Source organism: Ylistrum balloti, unplaced genomic scaffold (genome assembly GCF_031769215.1).
Source record: "Ylistrum balloti isolate Yb309-2 unplaced genomic scaffold, AGI_CSIRO_Ybal_v1 Utg370100, whole genome shotgun sequence".
Lineage (NCBI taxonomy): Eukaryota > Metazoa > Mollusca > Bivalvia > Pectinida > Pectinidae > Ylistrum > Ylistrum balloti.
The window spans coordinates 442,566-457,930 of NW_026782127.1; the positions used below are offsets into that span (position 1 = coordinate 442,566).

The 15,365-nt window shown below is 38.0% G+C and overlaps 1 protein-coding gene and 1 non-coding gene across 2 annotated transcripts in view; both read right to left on the reverse strand.

The window, feature by feature from the left end:
• LOC132550022 (E3 ubiquitin-protein ligase UBR5-like) overlaps positions 1–15,365 on the reverse strand; it is a 54,751-nt gene that overhangs the window by 35,792 nt on the left and 3,594 nt on the right. The window contains exons 6-19 of the mRNA XM_060214020.1: positions 15,023–15,082; positions 13,463–13,697; positions 12,941–13,158; positions 12,578–12,700; positions 11,954–12,222; positions 11,210–11,336; positions 9,877–10,022; positions 9,339–9,472; positions 5,229–5,350; positions 4,935–5,057; positions 4,360–4,626; positions 3,306–3,497; positions 1,737–1,818; positions 1,149–1,271 (exon numbers count right to left, since the gene is read on the reverse strand). Of these exons, the coding sequence (XP_060070003.1) occupies positions 1,149–1,271; positions 1,737–1,818; positions 3,306–3,497; positions 4,360–4,626; positions 4,935–5,057; positions 5,229–5,350; positions 9,339–9,472; positions 9,877–10,022; positions 11,210–11,336; positions 11,954–12,222; positions 12,578–12,700; positions 12,941–13,158; positions 13,463–13,697; positions 15,023–15,082 (2,221 nt within the window). The remainder of the gene's footprint in view (positions 1–1,148; positions 1,272–1,736; positions 1,819–3,305; positions 3,498–4,359; positions 4,627–4,934; positions 5,058–5,228; positions 5,351–9,338; positions 9,473–9,876; positions 10,023–11,209; positions 11,337–11,953; positions 12,223–12,577; positions 12,701–12,940; positions 13,159–13,462; positions 13,698–15,022; positions 15,083–15,365) is intronic.
• LOC132550025 (small nucleolar RNA U85) lies at positions 2,078–2,352 on the reverse strand. The gene has a single exon (XR_009554206.1). It is a non-coding gene; the product is annotated as a small nucleolar RNA U85 (small nucleolar RNA).

The window sequence follows — 15,365 nt, forward strand, 5'->3', positions numbered from 1 at the left end:
AAGATGTCTATGGTATTGAAGGTCAGCCTTCAGGTAAAGATGTCTATGGTATTGACGGTCAGCCTTCAGGTAAATATGTCTATGGTATTTAGTCAGCCTTCAGGTAAAGATGTCTATGGTACTACGGTCAGACTTCAGGTAAAGATGTCTATGGTACTAACGGTCAGCCTTCAGGTAAAGATGTCTATGGTACTAACAGTCAGCCTTCAGGTAAAGATGTCTATGGTACTAACGGTCAGCCTTCAGGTAAAGATGTCTATGGTACTAACGGTCAGCCTTCAGGTAAAGATGTCTATGGCATTTAGTCAGCCTTCAGGCAAAGATGTCTATGGTATTTAGTCAGCCTTCAGGTAAAGATGTCTATGGTATTAAGTCAGCCTTAAGGTAAAGATGTCTATGGTATTGACGGTCAGCCTTCAGGTAAAGATGTCTATGGTACTAACAGTCAGACTTCAGGTAAAGATGTCTATGGTATTTAGTCAGCCTTCAGGTAAAGGTGTCTATGGTAGTAACAGTCAGCCTTCAGGTAAAGATGTCTATGGTATTGACGGTCAGCCTTCAGGTAAAGATGTCTATGGTATTAAGTCAGCCTTATGGTAAAGATGTCTATGGTATTGAAGGTCAGCCTTCAGGTAAAGATGTCTATGGTATTGAAGGTCAGCCTTCAGGTAAAGATGTCTATGGTATTAAGTCAGCCTTCAGGTAAAGATGTCTATGGTATTGAAGGTCAGCCTTCAGGTAAAGATGTCTATGGTATTAAGTCAGCCTTATGGTAAAGATGTCTATGGTATTGAAGGTCAGCCTTCAGGTAAAGATGTCTATGGTATTGAAGGTCAGCCTTCAGGTAAAGATGTCTATGGTATTGACGAAAAGTTATCATATGGATATAATACATCTCCAATTCATTTAAAGAGAGATGCTATAGCGTCCTTACCTATGGAGTTGATATCATTATGGCTCAGGTAATACAAATACCTGACTATAAATGATTTACATAGTGACATCTATGTTAAGAATATTGACCTTATATTTAAAATCTGATGTTTTCTCCTTTTTCCACTTTTGGTCTGTAAAGATTGTACCCACTATATTGTAATACGATATACAAAGTGCTGTGAGAATTTATTATCTGTGATATGAAAACGAACCATTATCATAATCCTTGTTAGAGGTGGGTACACACATAGCCACACAGGTGTGCATAATGTTTCGGTTACCGTCGCAGTGTTCACGCAGCAAATCTTGTAACAATTTCTGACTAGACGCTGTTCCTGAAACATCACGAAACCAGGTATTTTAAAATGCTTTAGTTTAATAAACAAGTTCTTTTCAACAATCTAAACAATATTTTCATTAAACAAATTCAAGATAATTTATTTAAACCATAATGGTGAAAAAATAATTTGACAAAAACTAAAAGTAAATTTTCAAATCGGCTATTGTAATCAAAGTTTATTGAATAGGTAAAATCTAATTATAAATAACAAAATTAAGACCTGAACCAACATCCTTGGATCACATAGATATATATCCATCATGCAGAAGCATGGCAAAGCTCGTGGCCACATGCATATATGTATTACCCATAATTCAGAGATATTAAGGAATTTCTTGAGTCTCATCAATATGCATTAGCCTTGCTCAAGTCCACAACAATAGGATAATCAGACTAACTGCCATCAGTGACAGGTTCAACATTCTTGAAAGTGACGATTTTGAAAGGATATTTGGCTCACCTGGTTCCTTCTCTAAGGACGCAAGGATAGATTTGACTTTCTCAAGGTTACAGCGAAGAATGTGAGGAATCAGAACTTGAAGCTGTAGTGTTGAAAAAAAATCAGAAAAGTGGGAACATTTGTATAATGTTTAAAATTTCCGATCAGCAGGACCTATTCTAGGCTTTAATCAACAATATTTAATAACAATTACAAAATTTTATCAGAACTTTGACTTCAAATAACTTACCTATTAAATTACATCTGGAGACATGAACATGTGAATGCGAGCAATATTTCAAATAACTGATAAACTTAACAGTATTAAAATATTCCTTAATTCCCTATTTAAAAACAACTCTTGTCATCAGATTACTAAAGATAAAGGTCACAGGTCACTGGTTACCAAAAAAAAAAAAAAAAAATTTCCCCACCCTGTTCCCATCCCTGTTGGGCCAGGGCGATGTCCCCAAGGTCACGACTTAGACTAAGAGGACGCTATCCCGGCCCACCCTTTTCTATGTCCGGCCTTACAATGAGTGTGCAGTCTCCATCACACTCATCAAGATTACAGACAATACATGATACTCTGGTTTGTCTCCAGTTGACCTCAGAATGCACATCATCATCACTTGACCAAGAGTTGGATTTATGAACACATCTGTATCCTAGAGTATATGTCCAAGTTTCTTTCTAAACTCTACTGATCTTACTCAAAAAAAGTGATAACTCTTAACCTCCTAAAGATCTAACTCCTAAGTTCAGAATGGCTAAACTCCCAACCTCCTAGAGGTCAAATTCCCAACCTCCTTGAGGTCAAACTCCTCACCTCCTAGAGGTCAAACTCCCAACCTCCTGGAGGTCAAACTACTAACCTTATAAGGTTCAAACTCCTAACCTCCTAGAGGTCAAACTACCAACCTCCTAAGAGTCAAACCCATCACCTCCTAGAGGTCAAACTCCCAAACTCCTGGAGGTCAAACTCCTAAACTTATAAGGTTCAAACTCCAAACCTCCTTGAGGTCAAACTCCTAACCTCCTAAGAGTCAAACTCCTCACCTCCTAGAGGTCAAACTCCCAACCTCCTGGAGGTCAAACTCCTAAACTTATAAGGTTCAAACTCCGAACCTCCTAGAGGTCAAACTCCTAACCTCCTAGAGGTTTAAACTCCTAACTTCCCAGTGACCAATTAAACAATAGTCCAGCCACTAAATAAATTACTACTGGCTATAATAATGCACTCCTAACAATACGTCAAAATTATTTTTTAGATGTGAGAATGAAAAAAAACCTCATTTCTTTTAAGCATGCTGACTATTGCTTTAGTTAACCCTTGAAGTGATTTCCTCCCCCCCCCCAAAAAAAAATTGCCCACAGCACATGAGTGTTCCAAAAATGTATTGAATTAAAACAATGCCACATTTGTTTTCCACATTTCAATTACATTCGACATTTCACTAGTTTTGCTTCAATATTAAAAGTTTTGTTATGTGTTAGTGATATCCTTGAGGTGCTATAATCCACACAATATTTCCTGTATTTTATTTTGCATGTCTTCCAAATCTGTATATGTCATGCCCCAAACCTTACCTTGACTGCCAATACCAGTACAGCAGCCTTGTTTTTCATGTTTGGAATCATGTTGTTTAACGACTGGACCCGCATTCCTAGACACCTGACAGGGGGTAGGTTGAGCCAGAGTGGATCTCGAATCCCCTCCGTACAGTCCTTAGCAAGTGGATAGATAGCCCCATTACCATCCTGTAGCTGGACCAGCAGCTCCTGTATAAAAAAGTGTTTACCAAGTTCAATATTCCCCAATTCTGCTTTATAAACAAGTGTTTACCAAGTTCAATATTCCCAAATTCTGCTTTATAAACAAGTGTTTACCAAGTTCAATATTCCCAAATTCTGCTTTATAAACAAGTGTTTACCAAGTTCAATATTCCCAAATTCTGCTTTATAAACAAGTGTTTACCAAGTTCAATATTCCCAAATTCAGGTGTTCCACTTTTTGACAGAAAAAATCCACGTGGAATTCATCATTATGAGATTTTCATAGTAAGTGATTGTGGATAAAATGGACACTTTAAAAACAAGTGTTTACCCTGGTCAATGTTCCCCAATTCTGGCATTCTACTTTTTGACAGAAAATATTCATGATGAGATTTTCACAGTAAGTGATTGTGGATAAAATGAACATTTTATACCAATGTTTTTATAAGAGATGAAAAATAGTTCTCATTATTAAACATTTCACTGTCACGAAAGCTTATCTCTCTTGATTTAATAATTGGTAAAGGATTTCTTTACCAACGTCTAAAAGAAATTCACATGAATAATTTAATATATAAATGAATATAAACATGTATTCAAATTATTAGAATTTAATTAATTTAATTAGAAAAAAGTAACAGAGCATCAAACAGATGGACAGACAGATGACTCCTGGTGAGTAGATAAAGATTACAAAGGAAGAAATACAACATAATATTTTTGGCTGTTCAGGATTAAAAAATTACAGCAATACAGTCATATGAATAAATCAAACTCACTTGATACCAAACTTTAGCTCAATATCTTTTTATTCTTTTCTTCGTCGTATTTTTAATCATTATGTCAGCAGTAATTCCTTAATACTTACGTCTCCTGTGTTGTGCAGTGTAATATCACTGCGATGACTTCCCATAAAGGCCTGAGCATCTGTTGGGAAGACAGAGTCTTGCTCCACTTTGCCTGTTGTAAGGTTGTATACAAGATAACTAAGTCGTGCCCCAGAGCGACAGATGACATGTATTCCATCACAGTCTACAGCTACTGCCAGGATCTGCCCATTCTCAGAAATTGTCACTTTCTTGGGCGTCTTCTGGAAGCAATCTGGCAGTCGTGGGGCACTTGCGCTCTTCACAACCTGATTCACAAAATATAGGTATCATAATCCAATGCAAAAAAACTATTTCACATTCTAGGAAACAATTATTTCATGTGAAGAAAAGTTCACGCTTGGAAAATGTCTGTAAGACAAGAATGCCTATCCAAATAAGAATTTGATCAAGTGTAGATCTAAGTAATACAAGACTATGGTGTAAATATGAACTCAGAAACAGAAAAGGCTGACAGACATAGGTAGTCCATTTAGGTCAGTCACTAATTGAATTGTCAGGAAAGATGACTAGAGATTGACTACAATTCCTGTATATTTCTGTGGAATCTACACACCTGAAGGTCATCCTTCCTGAGAAGTCGACAGTCCTGTAAGAGACTGGTCAAATCTTCCTTACTACCTCCTGCTTCGGGGTTGTCTTTTACCTGGAATCTCACTGCCGCATACGCTCCATCGACCTTCAATCAGAAAAGAAACATTAGAAACAGAATGACTCTCTCTTGGAACACCTTGAAAGAGTTCTTAAGGAAAACTTATATTTTTTGCAATGTTTCACTTTGTAGATACAAATTCACATCTAAATTTTTATTTTACTTGGTTCCCAAAGAATCATGTGGAAAATTAAATACCTTCAGCACTTTCCCCACAGGTACAGTTTTCACATCCTCAACAAATATCACATTTTTCAACGGCCAGCTTTCCTCATCCTTCTTTTCAACTTCCTTGATAGGTGTTGGAGCTTTCTTTCTCTCTGTTTGGAATAGAGACAATAATTTCCTTAAAATTATTACAAATTGCTAAGTCAAGCATACAATGGTTCTTAAAACTGGGAAATGGTCAGCCACATATCATTGCTTACTTATAGAGATTCATGTCCAAGAATTTAACCCAAAATTTTGAGTATCTGCACATAGAAGCTGGAGTGACCAGTGTGAGATAACTGTGATCATTGACCAATGCTTATGGAGACTTCGAACTGACCATGGGTGACCAGCTCAAGTTTACTGTAATCACCAACCATTCTTACTTATGAATAGTAGTGTTTAGAGATTTCATCTTACTGACTGGCTGGGCTGACCAACGCAAGTCAACTGTAATCTGTGGCCATTCTTATCTTTATGACTTAGTGAGGCTGGGCTGACCAACGCATGTCAACTGTAATCTGACCATTCTTATCTTTATGACTTAGTGAGGCTGGGCTGACCAACGCATGTCAACTGTAATCTGACCATTCTTATCTTTATAGACTAGCATTTAGAGATTGGATTTCAGATGACTGATACTGACTTAGTGAGGCTGGGCTGACCAACGCAAGTCAACTGTAATCTGTGGCCATTCTTATCTTTATGACTTAGTGAGGCTGGGCTGACCAACGCAAGTCAACTGTAATCTGTGGCCATTCTTATCTTTATCACTTAGTGGGGCTGGGCTGACCAACGCAAGTCAACTGTAATCTGTGGCCATTCTTATCTTTATCACTTAGTGGGGCTGGGCTGACCAACGCAAGTCAACTGTAATCTGTGGCTATTCTTATCTTTATCACTTAGTGAGGCTGGGCTGACAAACGCAAGTCAACTGTAATCTGTGGCCATTCTTATCTTTATCACTTAGTGAGGCTGGGCTGACCAACGCATGTCAACTGTAATCTGACCATTCTTATCTTTATGACTTAGTGAGGCTGGGCTGACCAACGCATGTCAACTGTAATCTGACCATTCTCATCTTTATGACTTAGTGAGGCTGGGCTGACCAACGCAAGTCAACTGTAATCTGTGGCCATTCTTATCTTTATCACTTAGTGAGGCTGGGCTGACCAACGCAAGTCAACTGTTATCTGACCATTCTCATCTTTATGACTTAGTGGGGCTGGGCTGACCAACGCAAGTCAACTGTAATCTGTGGCCATTCTTATCTTTATCACTTAGTGAGGCTGGGCTGACCAACGCAAGTCAACTGTAATCTGTGGCCATTCTTATCTTTATCACTTAGTGGGGCTGGGCTGACCAACGCAAGTCAACTGTTATCTGACCATTCTTATCTTTATGACTTAGTGAGGCTGGGCTGACCAACGCATGTCAACTGTAATCTGTGGCCATTCTTATCTTTATCACTTAGTGGGGCTGGGCTGACCAACGCAAGTCAACTGTAATCTGACCATTCTTATCTTTATGACTTAGTGAGGCTGGGCTGACCAACGCATGTCAGCTGTAATCTGACCATTCTTATCTTTATGACTTAGTGAGGCTGGGCTGACCAACGCATGTCAACTGTAATCTGTGGCCACTCTTATCTTTATCACTTAGTGAGGCTGGGCTGACCAACGCATGTCAACTGTAATCTGTGGCCATTCTTATCTTTATCACTTAGTGAGGCTGGGCTGACCAACGCATGTCAACTGTAATCTGTGGCCATTCTTATCTTTATCACTTAGTGGGGCTGGGCTGACCAACGCAAGTCAACTGTAATCTGACCATTCTTATCTTTATGACTTAGTGAGGCTGGGCTGACCAACGCATGTCAACTGTAATCTGTGGCCATTCTTATCTTTATCACTTAGTGGGGCTGGGCTGACCAACGCAAGTCAACTGTAATCTGACCATTCTTATCTTTATGACTTAGTGAGGCTGGGCTGACCAACGCATGTCAACTGTAATCTGTGGCCATTCTTATCTTTATGACTTAGTGAGGCTGGGCTGACCAACGCATGTCAGCTGTAATCTGTGGCCATTCTTATCTTTATCACTTAGTGAGGCTGGGCTGACCAACGCAAGTCAACTGTAATCTGTGGCCATTCTTATCTTTATCACTTAGTGAGGCTGGGCTGACCAACGCATGTCAACTGTAATCTGTGGCCATTCTTATCTTTATGACTTAGTGAGGCTGGGCTGACCAACGCATGTCAACTGTAATCTGTGGCCACTCTTATCTTTATCACTTAGTGAGGCTGGGCTGACCAACGCAAGTCAACTGTAATCTGACCATTCTTATCTTTATGACTTAGTGAGGCTGGGCTGACCAACGCAAGTCAACTGTAATCTGTGGCCATTCTTATCTTTATGACTTAGTGAGGCTGGGCTGACCAACGCATGTCAACTGTAATCTGTGGCCACTCTTATCTTTATGACTTAGTGAGGCTGGGCTGACCAACGCATGTCAACTGTAATCTGACCATTCTCATCTTTATGACTTAGTGAGGCTGGGCTGATCAACGCAAGTCAACTGTAATCTGTGGCCATTCTTATCTTTATCACTTAGTGAGGCTGGGCTGACCAACGCAAGTCAACTGTTATCTGACCATTCTCATCTTTATGACTTAGTGGGGCTGGGCTGACCAACGCAAGTCAACTGTAATCTGTGGCCATTCTTATCTTTATCACTTAGTGGGGCTGGGCTGACCAACGCAAGTCAACTGTTATCTGACCATTCTTATCTTTATGACTTAGTGAGGCTGGGCTGACCAACGCATGTCAACTGTAATCTGTGGCCATTCTTATCTTTATCACTTAGTGGGGCTGGGCTGACCAACGCAAGTCAACTGTAATCTGACCATTCTTATCTTTATGACTTAGTGAGGCTGGGCTGACCAACGCATGTCAGCTGTAATCTGACCATTCTTATCTTTATGACTTAGTGAGGCTGGGCTGACCAACGCATGTCAACTGTAATCTGTGGCCACTCTTATCTTTATGACTTAGTGAGGCTGGGCTGACCAACGCATGTCAACTGTAATCTGACCATTCTTATCTTTATGACTTAGTGAGGCTGGGCTGACCAACGCAAGTCAACTGTAATCTGTGGCCATTCTTATCTTTATGACTTAGTGAGGCTGGGCTGACCAACGCATGTCAACTGTAATCTGACCATTCTTATCTTTATGACTTAGTGAGGCTGGGCTGACCAACGCATGTCAGCTGTAATCTGACCATTCTTATCTTTATGACTTAGTGAGGCTGGGCTGACCAACGCATGTCAACTGTAATCTGTGGCCACTCTTATCTTTATGACTTAGTGAGGCTGGGCTGACCAACGCATGTCAACTGTAATCTGACCATTCTTATCTTTAAAGACTAGCATTTAGAGATTGGATTTCAGATGACTGATACTGACTTAGTGAGGCTGGGCTGACCAACGCAAGTCAACTGTAATCTGTGGCCATTCTCATCTTTATGACTTAGTGAGGCTGGGCTGACCAACGCAAGTCAACTGTAATCTGACCATTCTTATCTTTATGACTTAGTGAGACTGGGCTGACCAACGCATGTCAACTGTAATCTGACCATTCTTATCTTTATAGACTAGCATTTAGAGATTGGATTTCAGATGACTGATACTGACTTAGTGAGGCTGGGCTGACCAACGCAAGTCAACTGTAATCTGTGGCCATTCTTATCTTTATGACTTAGTGAGGCTGGGCTGACCAGCGCATGTCAACTGTAATCTGACCATTCTTATCTTTAAAGACTAGCATTTAGAGATTGGATTTCAGATGACTGATACTGACTTAAAGAGGCTGGACTGACCAACGTAAGTTAACTGTAATCTGACCATTCTTATCTTTATGACTTAGTGAGGCTGGGCTGACCAACGCATGTCAACTGTAATCTGACCATTCTTATCTTTATAGACTAGCATTTAGAGATTGGATTTCAGATGACTGATACTGACTTATTGAGCCTAGGGTGACTAGCTCGAGGCTTCTCTGATCACTTATCAGGGTTTGTCAAATAATCAGTACTAACTGAGGGAGGCAGGGCTGACCAGTGTAGGACCACTGTGATCACTGCAGGTTGAAGAATCTGGTGAGGGAGGAGGTGGCATCTCCATGCGACTTTCGCTGACCTTAACTTCTAATTTGACTTCTGGCTTTGGTTCGCTGAAAAAAAAGGATCAGAATAATTTTCAAGGAATTATGAAACACTTTTGATACAATGAGGTAAAAAACGACATGTAAAAGCAGTGAATAATGAGGTTATGAGTTGGAAATCTGTTGGTATAACACAAAACTTAATTCTGACAACATTTACAGTGAAATTAAACCTTAAATAGCAGATGAAATGAAAGCAACATGTCTAAGTTACCTTCAGAGGAGTCAGTCAGCTACAATATCTGATCAACCTATGACCACCAAACTGTTTTACAACATCTGCTAGGTGTTTATATTTCTAGCTTCACACCACCAAAGAAAACATCCACGACCTCATAGCCTTCTAACAGTTTACCTACAGAGTACAGGTCATCACCATATCTATATTTATCGTCATTAAGACAAGGACTTACCTTGGTGGGGTCTTAATCAGCTTGAATCGACAGGTATCACTAAGGGACCATGCTGACCCAAGCAATTGACCGACCTTTGGTACTCCATCAATGGTTGCAAATGCCAGTGCTCCAGCATGGTACATAGGAGAGCTCCGCAGACATACCTGAAAATACACATTTCATAAAAAGTGTTTTTAATTCACATACCAACGAAACGGATCTACTTTAATCATAATTTGAGAAAGAAATCGCTTACCCAAAGCCAAGAATCTTTCATTCTGTTTACTTTGTTCAAAAACTAATACACAGTCAAATTTCTTTGAATCAAACTTTTTGAATAAAATTTGTTGATGCAACAAATTTTTGCCAAAATCCCAAATTTTATTCCTACATAACACTAATAACTAACTCCTTCATGAATCCAAGTTTCATACATCAAACTTTTTTTTTAAAAACAAAGTTTTTCCATGAATTGTTAGCTATGATAACATAGTCATAACCACCTCATGATTCGAACAAACACCTTTACTGTACCAGTACTTTAGCCCCGCAGCAGAAATACGCACTACCTGACAAAGGAATTATGATAGAGTGCTGTTGTTTACACTTTGTTACAATATCAATTAATGACAGGACACAGATTAAATTAAATAAGTTAAATTGTGTACTTACAAGTCATAACAGTTAATCAACAACGATAACAGTATTTGTCTGATAATCACAATGGTGGTTATAGCAAGTGACGTCTAATTTACAAAACTGATAAAAACACAGAGGAAATCCTGAACTTGTGACAACCATTTTAGTGCTGCATTTGGTTTCATTCAAAATTGGGTCGTAAAATACATACTAGTATATTACCAGTATATATTCCTATGTAAACATATGTACATGTTGTCCATTTCTAAATCATTTCTGTTAAAAGTTGTTTTTCTTTCATGGATGACAAAATGTATTTTGAATAAAAATGTCCCTTAATGTTATTTAGTATATACTGTTTTTGTCGAGGTAGAAACATTGAGTCATCAACTACGGTAATGTATATGAAAACATCAATACCAGCTGCCATAAATAATTCCAAGTCTCAATGTATTAAAGATGTTGTGTTAGTCCCTTGACCTTCGAAACATCCAAGTTTGACTGTATCTAATACATATCCATGTACTCAATAGCAACTGAATGAGACAACATTTTAATGAGATTTAAAACAATTCTTCAATTGTCTAACAATATCTGGTAATAAAAGTACCTTGCTTTCTTTTTATCATGTTTTCATATACAAGACACATCCTGGACTCATATGCAGTCAAGACAACAATAAATCAGATGAGTAAGTTTATTTGTATCTCACCAATGTTCCTGTGACTATATCACTGGTTCCAGAAGATGATGCGGAGGCTGGACCATCTTTTGTTTTCTTTTTCTTGGATTTCGTCCTTTCCACCAACTTCTTTCTCTGGGCAAATGGCATCACTCCCCTGCAGCAAAGATAAATATTACAGTGTTTCATTGGAATTCTTACAGATCAAGTGTTGTGCAGTTATTAAGTTGATTCAATATGACCAGATAATTCAACACATTAACTTCTTGAAAATGTTAATAATAGGAACATCCTAAGCTTAAATGCAAATTTAAGTACAGCCAAACACACATTTTTCAAGTGCCTCAAATTCCATTGTTTTACAATAACAGGTATTTTAATTAGCACTTAATATCAATAATAAAACTTGTTCACAAAATCCACTCATTAATTAATGTCAATTATGATTTGTTAATCTTTGGACATGCAATTTAATTAATTAATGATTTAACAGTATCTAGATTAAATAAAATTTGTTAGTAATGATTTTTACATCGAGACACACATGGCAGTGTTGACTTTTCTGTAAGCTTAGTATACATGAACAACAAAAACAGAGTCATTCAGAGTATTGAGAGAAAGTTTTGTTGGCATTTCAACAGAAACTGTAACATTTGTTGGGGGGGTTATAACAAAGCAAGCACTTATTGTCTGAATAATATGGTAAATCTGTTTTAAGCAACATTTACAGATATATCATGCAAGTAACCTTGTAAAACCAGTGATGACTCTTACCACCAGTAGAGAGCCCCGCTTTCCAGTCTGGCACATGTGTACAGTGAGCATGTGTGCAGTGAGACAATCTTGTCAGTGGTGAATTCTGGGAAGGTCTGAGCAACATGCTCCAATTTGGATGCAACAGTGTTCAATGTCTCGTCAACCCAGGTGGCAACTTTATCCGACTCGGTGAACACCGAGGCACGTACGTTACATGCCGACAAGCCAACAATGTTTTCATTGACTAAACACAGAGACATGGCCTTTGGGTGTTTCAAACTAGGATTCTACAAAATCAAAATTATTTCAGGTTGACAATGCATTGAGAAAATCTTAAAACAGAAATCAATCTTTATTGTAGTCATCTTGAAAATAAAAATTTCTGATAAAAAAATGAATACAATAACATTCTTCAACAGCATTAGTGCCTGATGGTTCCAAGATTCCAGCATTAGTGCCTTATGGAAGCGCAGTTCTCTATAACAGGTTCTGTTGTTTGAATTGTGACTTTAAAGTTTATTTTTGAAAAGCAATGGCTTGGAACTTTTTATATCTCTATCAACAAGAGGTTATTCCTCACATTCTTCTCCTTCTTTTTAGCTTTGAAACTGACAATTTTAAATTTGTTGAAGGAAACCTTACATCCAGATTTTTGTATGGTTCGGGGTCATTCCACCTCCAGCTGTACAGCTGACCATTAGTTCCCACAGCAACTAACTCCGAATGCATGGCAGCAATGTGGGAAAATTTGGGACAGTTTCCTTCCTGTTAGAAATTAACAAAATGAAATGATCAAAGTTGCTGAATAAAAGATTTAGCTGTTCAAGAAAATCAAAGCAAAAACAAACAACATACAGCTACCAAGACAACGACACAATAATCATACTGAATACTTTCAAAATTCAAGCTTTAAACCATTATATTTTCAAGTACAATGCATCATTTCAATAGAAGTGAAATACAATTTTAAGCAGTGAAATATATGTATATAACTGGATTCATTACCTTTTCAGTCCAGAACTGGAGCTCCTCCCCCAAAGCAACAGGACTTTGACCAGACATGGTTTGCTTCTTTAAATTTTCAGCTTCCATATTTTCAGTCTTGTCACGATCTAGTGCCTTAAGGGCCTCGTCACGTAGTGTGGTGTCCAGTCTCCGACGGTCACGAATACGGAATATTGTCTCTCTTTCTCTGTCACGGTCCAAATCTCTTTCTCTGTCACCTTAAAATAGAAAGAAAAAAAGGAAAAATCAATGTGATATTCCTTTTTTTTCACATTTCAACAAGACCAGTATCCGTGTTGCAAAATTCTCCCACATGCCAACCCCCTTCCTCTCCCCCTGCAATAATTTTTTTGAAAAAGATTAAAAAAAAACTTCAGTTATCAGTTATTTTGAAAAATCTTCTTATAATACCAAAAGTCAAAATATGTACATTTCACTTCAACACAATCAATTTGAGACGAACCACATTCATGCAAGTATAAAGTCAGTTTAATGCCTTGAAGATTATGCCCAAACACATGCCTAATCTAGACCTGGTGCCTGAGCCTCTAGTACGTAGAGTTGAGTAGCCAAATACATCCTCATTATACATGGTGTCTGCGTCAATAATCACACTTGGATGATCAGCATGTATCCCGGAGTCGAGGAGTGAGATAAGATCATCAGGCATGTAGGAGTCCTGGCTGTCGTCATCATCTGCTTCTCCTTCATCGTCACGGCTTAGTAGGTTGTTCACAGCAAGGTTGACATCTAAATTCTATAACACATCATATAATAATTAACAATTTTACAGCTTCACAGTTAATACAGACTTTTTAAAAAAAAATTCAACGACTTTTATGACACTTTGGTCTTTTATCAAGGCATATTTTCAACAAAATATCAAATCAATGTGTATAAGTTTGAATCTACAATGCATGACTACAGGCAACATAATATATAATTAGTTTCATTCTCGCATGTGGCCACAGGAATCTCATCCAACTCGTTTTGTTCATGATTTTCATGTTAAGGTTTGTTTTTTAAATATGATGCCATTGAACCATTGAACGTCTGTCAGATAGCATTTATTGTCAATATGAATGCAATCTGGGTGACAGATAAATAGAATGACATCCGTTAGTAAAACAATGACAGATTGATAAAACAATAAAGTTTGAAACTTTATTAGCTGACGAAATGAATATGTTTAACACTTTCAAAAATTACTATTTAATGTCAGTACTTAAATCCAGAGAATTAAAATTTCACTATGCAGGTGTAAACCATAGGCCTACCGTGCCCGTCCATTCATTCAGAAAAAATGGCGGCGTCATGTCACTTCGAGTTAAAAGTGAACAAACAGCCTGAAAATGATGAGTCGGCGGAGAAACTTGGTGTAGCCGTATTGGTTTGGACATTTACATTCATGTTTTGTCTGAGTGAGTTTAAAGGAAGAGGATTATCGCTTGAAGAAAGGGACTCCGATGAAACACATGCTACGGTTTGTGAGGAAACTGCTTGTGGGGATCTTGAAACTGTTGCTGCGTGATCGGTAACTGGGGATCGCGAAACTTTCGCTGTGTGATCGGTAACTGGAAGTGTCAGGGTAGACCACGATGCACTAAGTGACTTTTTCTGTGTTGTCGAAACTGTGCGGTTATAGGACCGAAGCGAACTTTCAGATTTATGGGAGCTCATGAACATGATGTGTCTAGCCTGAAATCCTTGATCATTCAGGTATTGGATACTATTTGTATTTAGCCTACCACAGAAAAAATATTAATGCACACTCTCTGAACTGCATGTACAATACTGTGAATGCAGTCCAGATTAATATAGACATAATGGGTGACCACAGAGCAAAATGTAAATATTAATGTGTTAATGCTTTCATACATCTTTTTTCACTTCTTTAAAAAAAAAAAAAAAAATTCAAAATACATTGCACACTTCATACATTTGGATGGGAAATTACTCATTTTGTTTATTTATTGCAACAAAATCTTTGAATGGAAATGAAATATTTTCCTTTTTCTAACGCGTGCTAATGTAAGGTAAAACATGATTCACTATAACCGGAACATTATCGTCAATACTTACTGTTCTCTGCAGTTCTCGGATTATTAAGTTTCTGGACTTTCCTTGTAGTACAACTTGACACTGTAAAAAGAAAATATTCCATAAATACAGAATTTATGATGATTACCAGCAGTTTTCTGTAACTGGACAAGGATGTTTGGAAATATTGTAAGACAAGATATGTCCAGTGATGTCTGGTCAAGTAACTAGTACACATCCCTTCCATCAACTGGACTCCAAGAGCAACAGTTTTTTGAACTGATGTCAAGATTTCCTGTAAAGGGTAGTATAATTCTTGCTTAACAAAAGTAAATGAAAACAAAACAGCCCAATTTTAAGCATCAGAATTTGGTAGCAACACAGT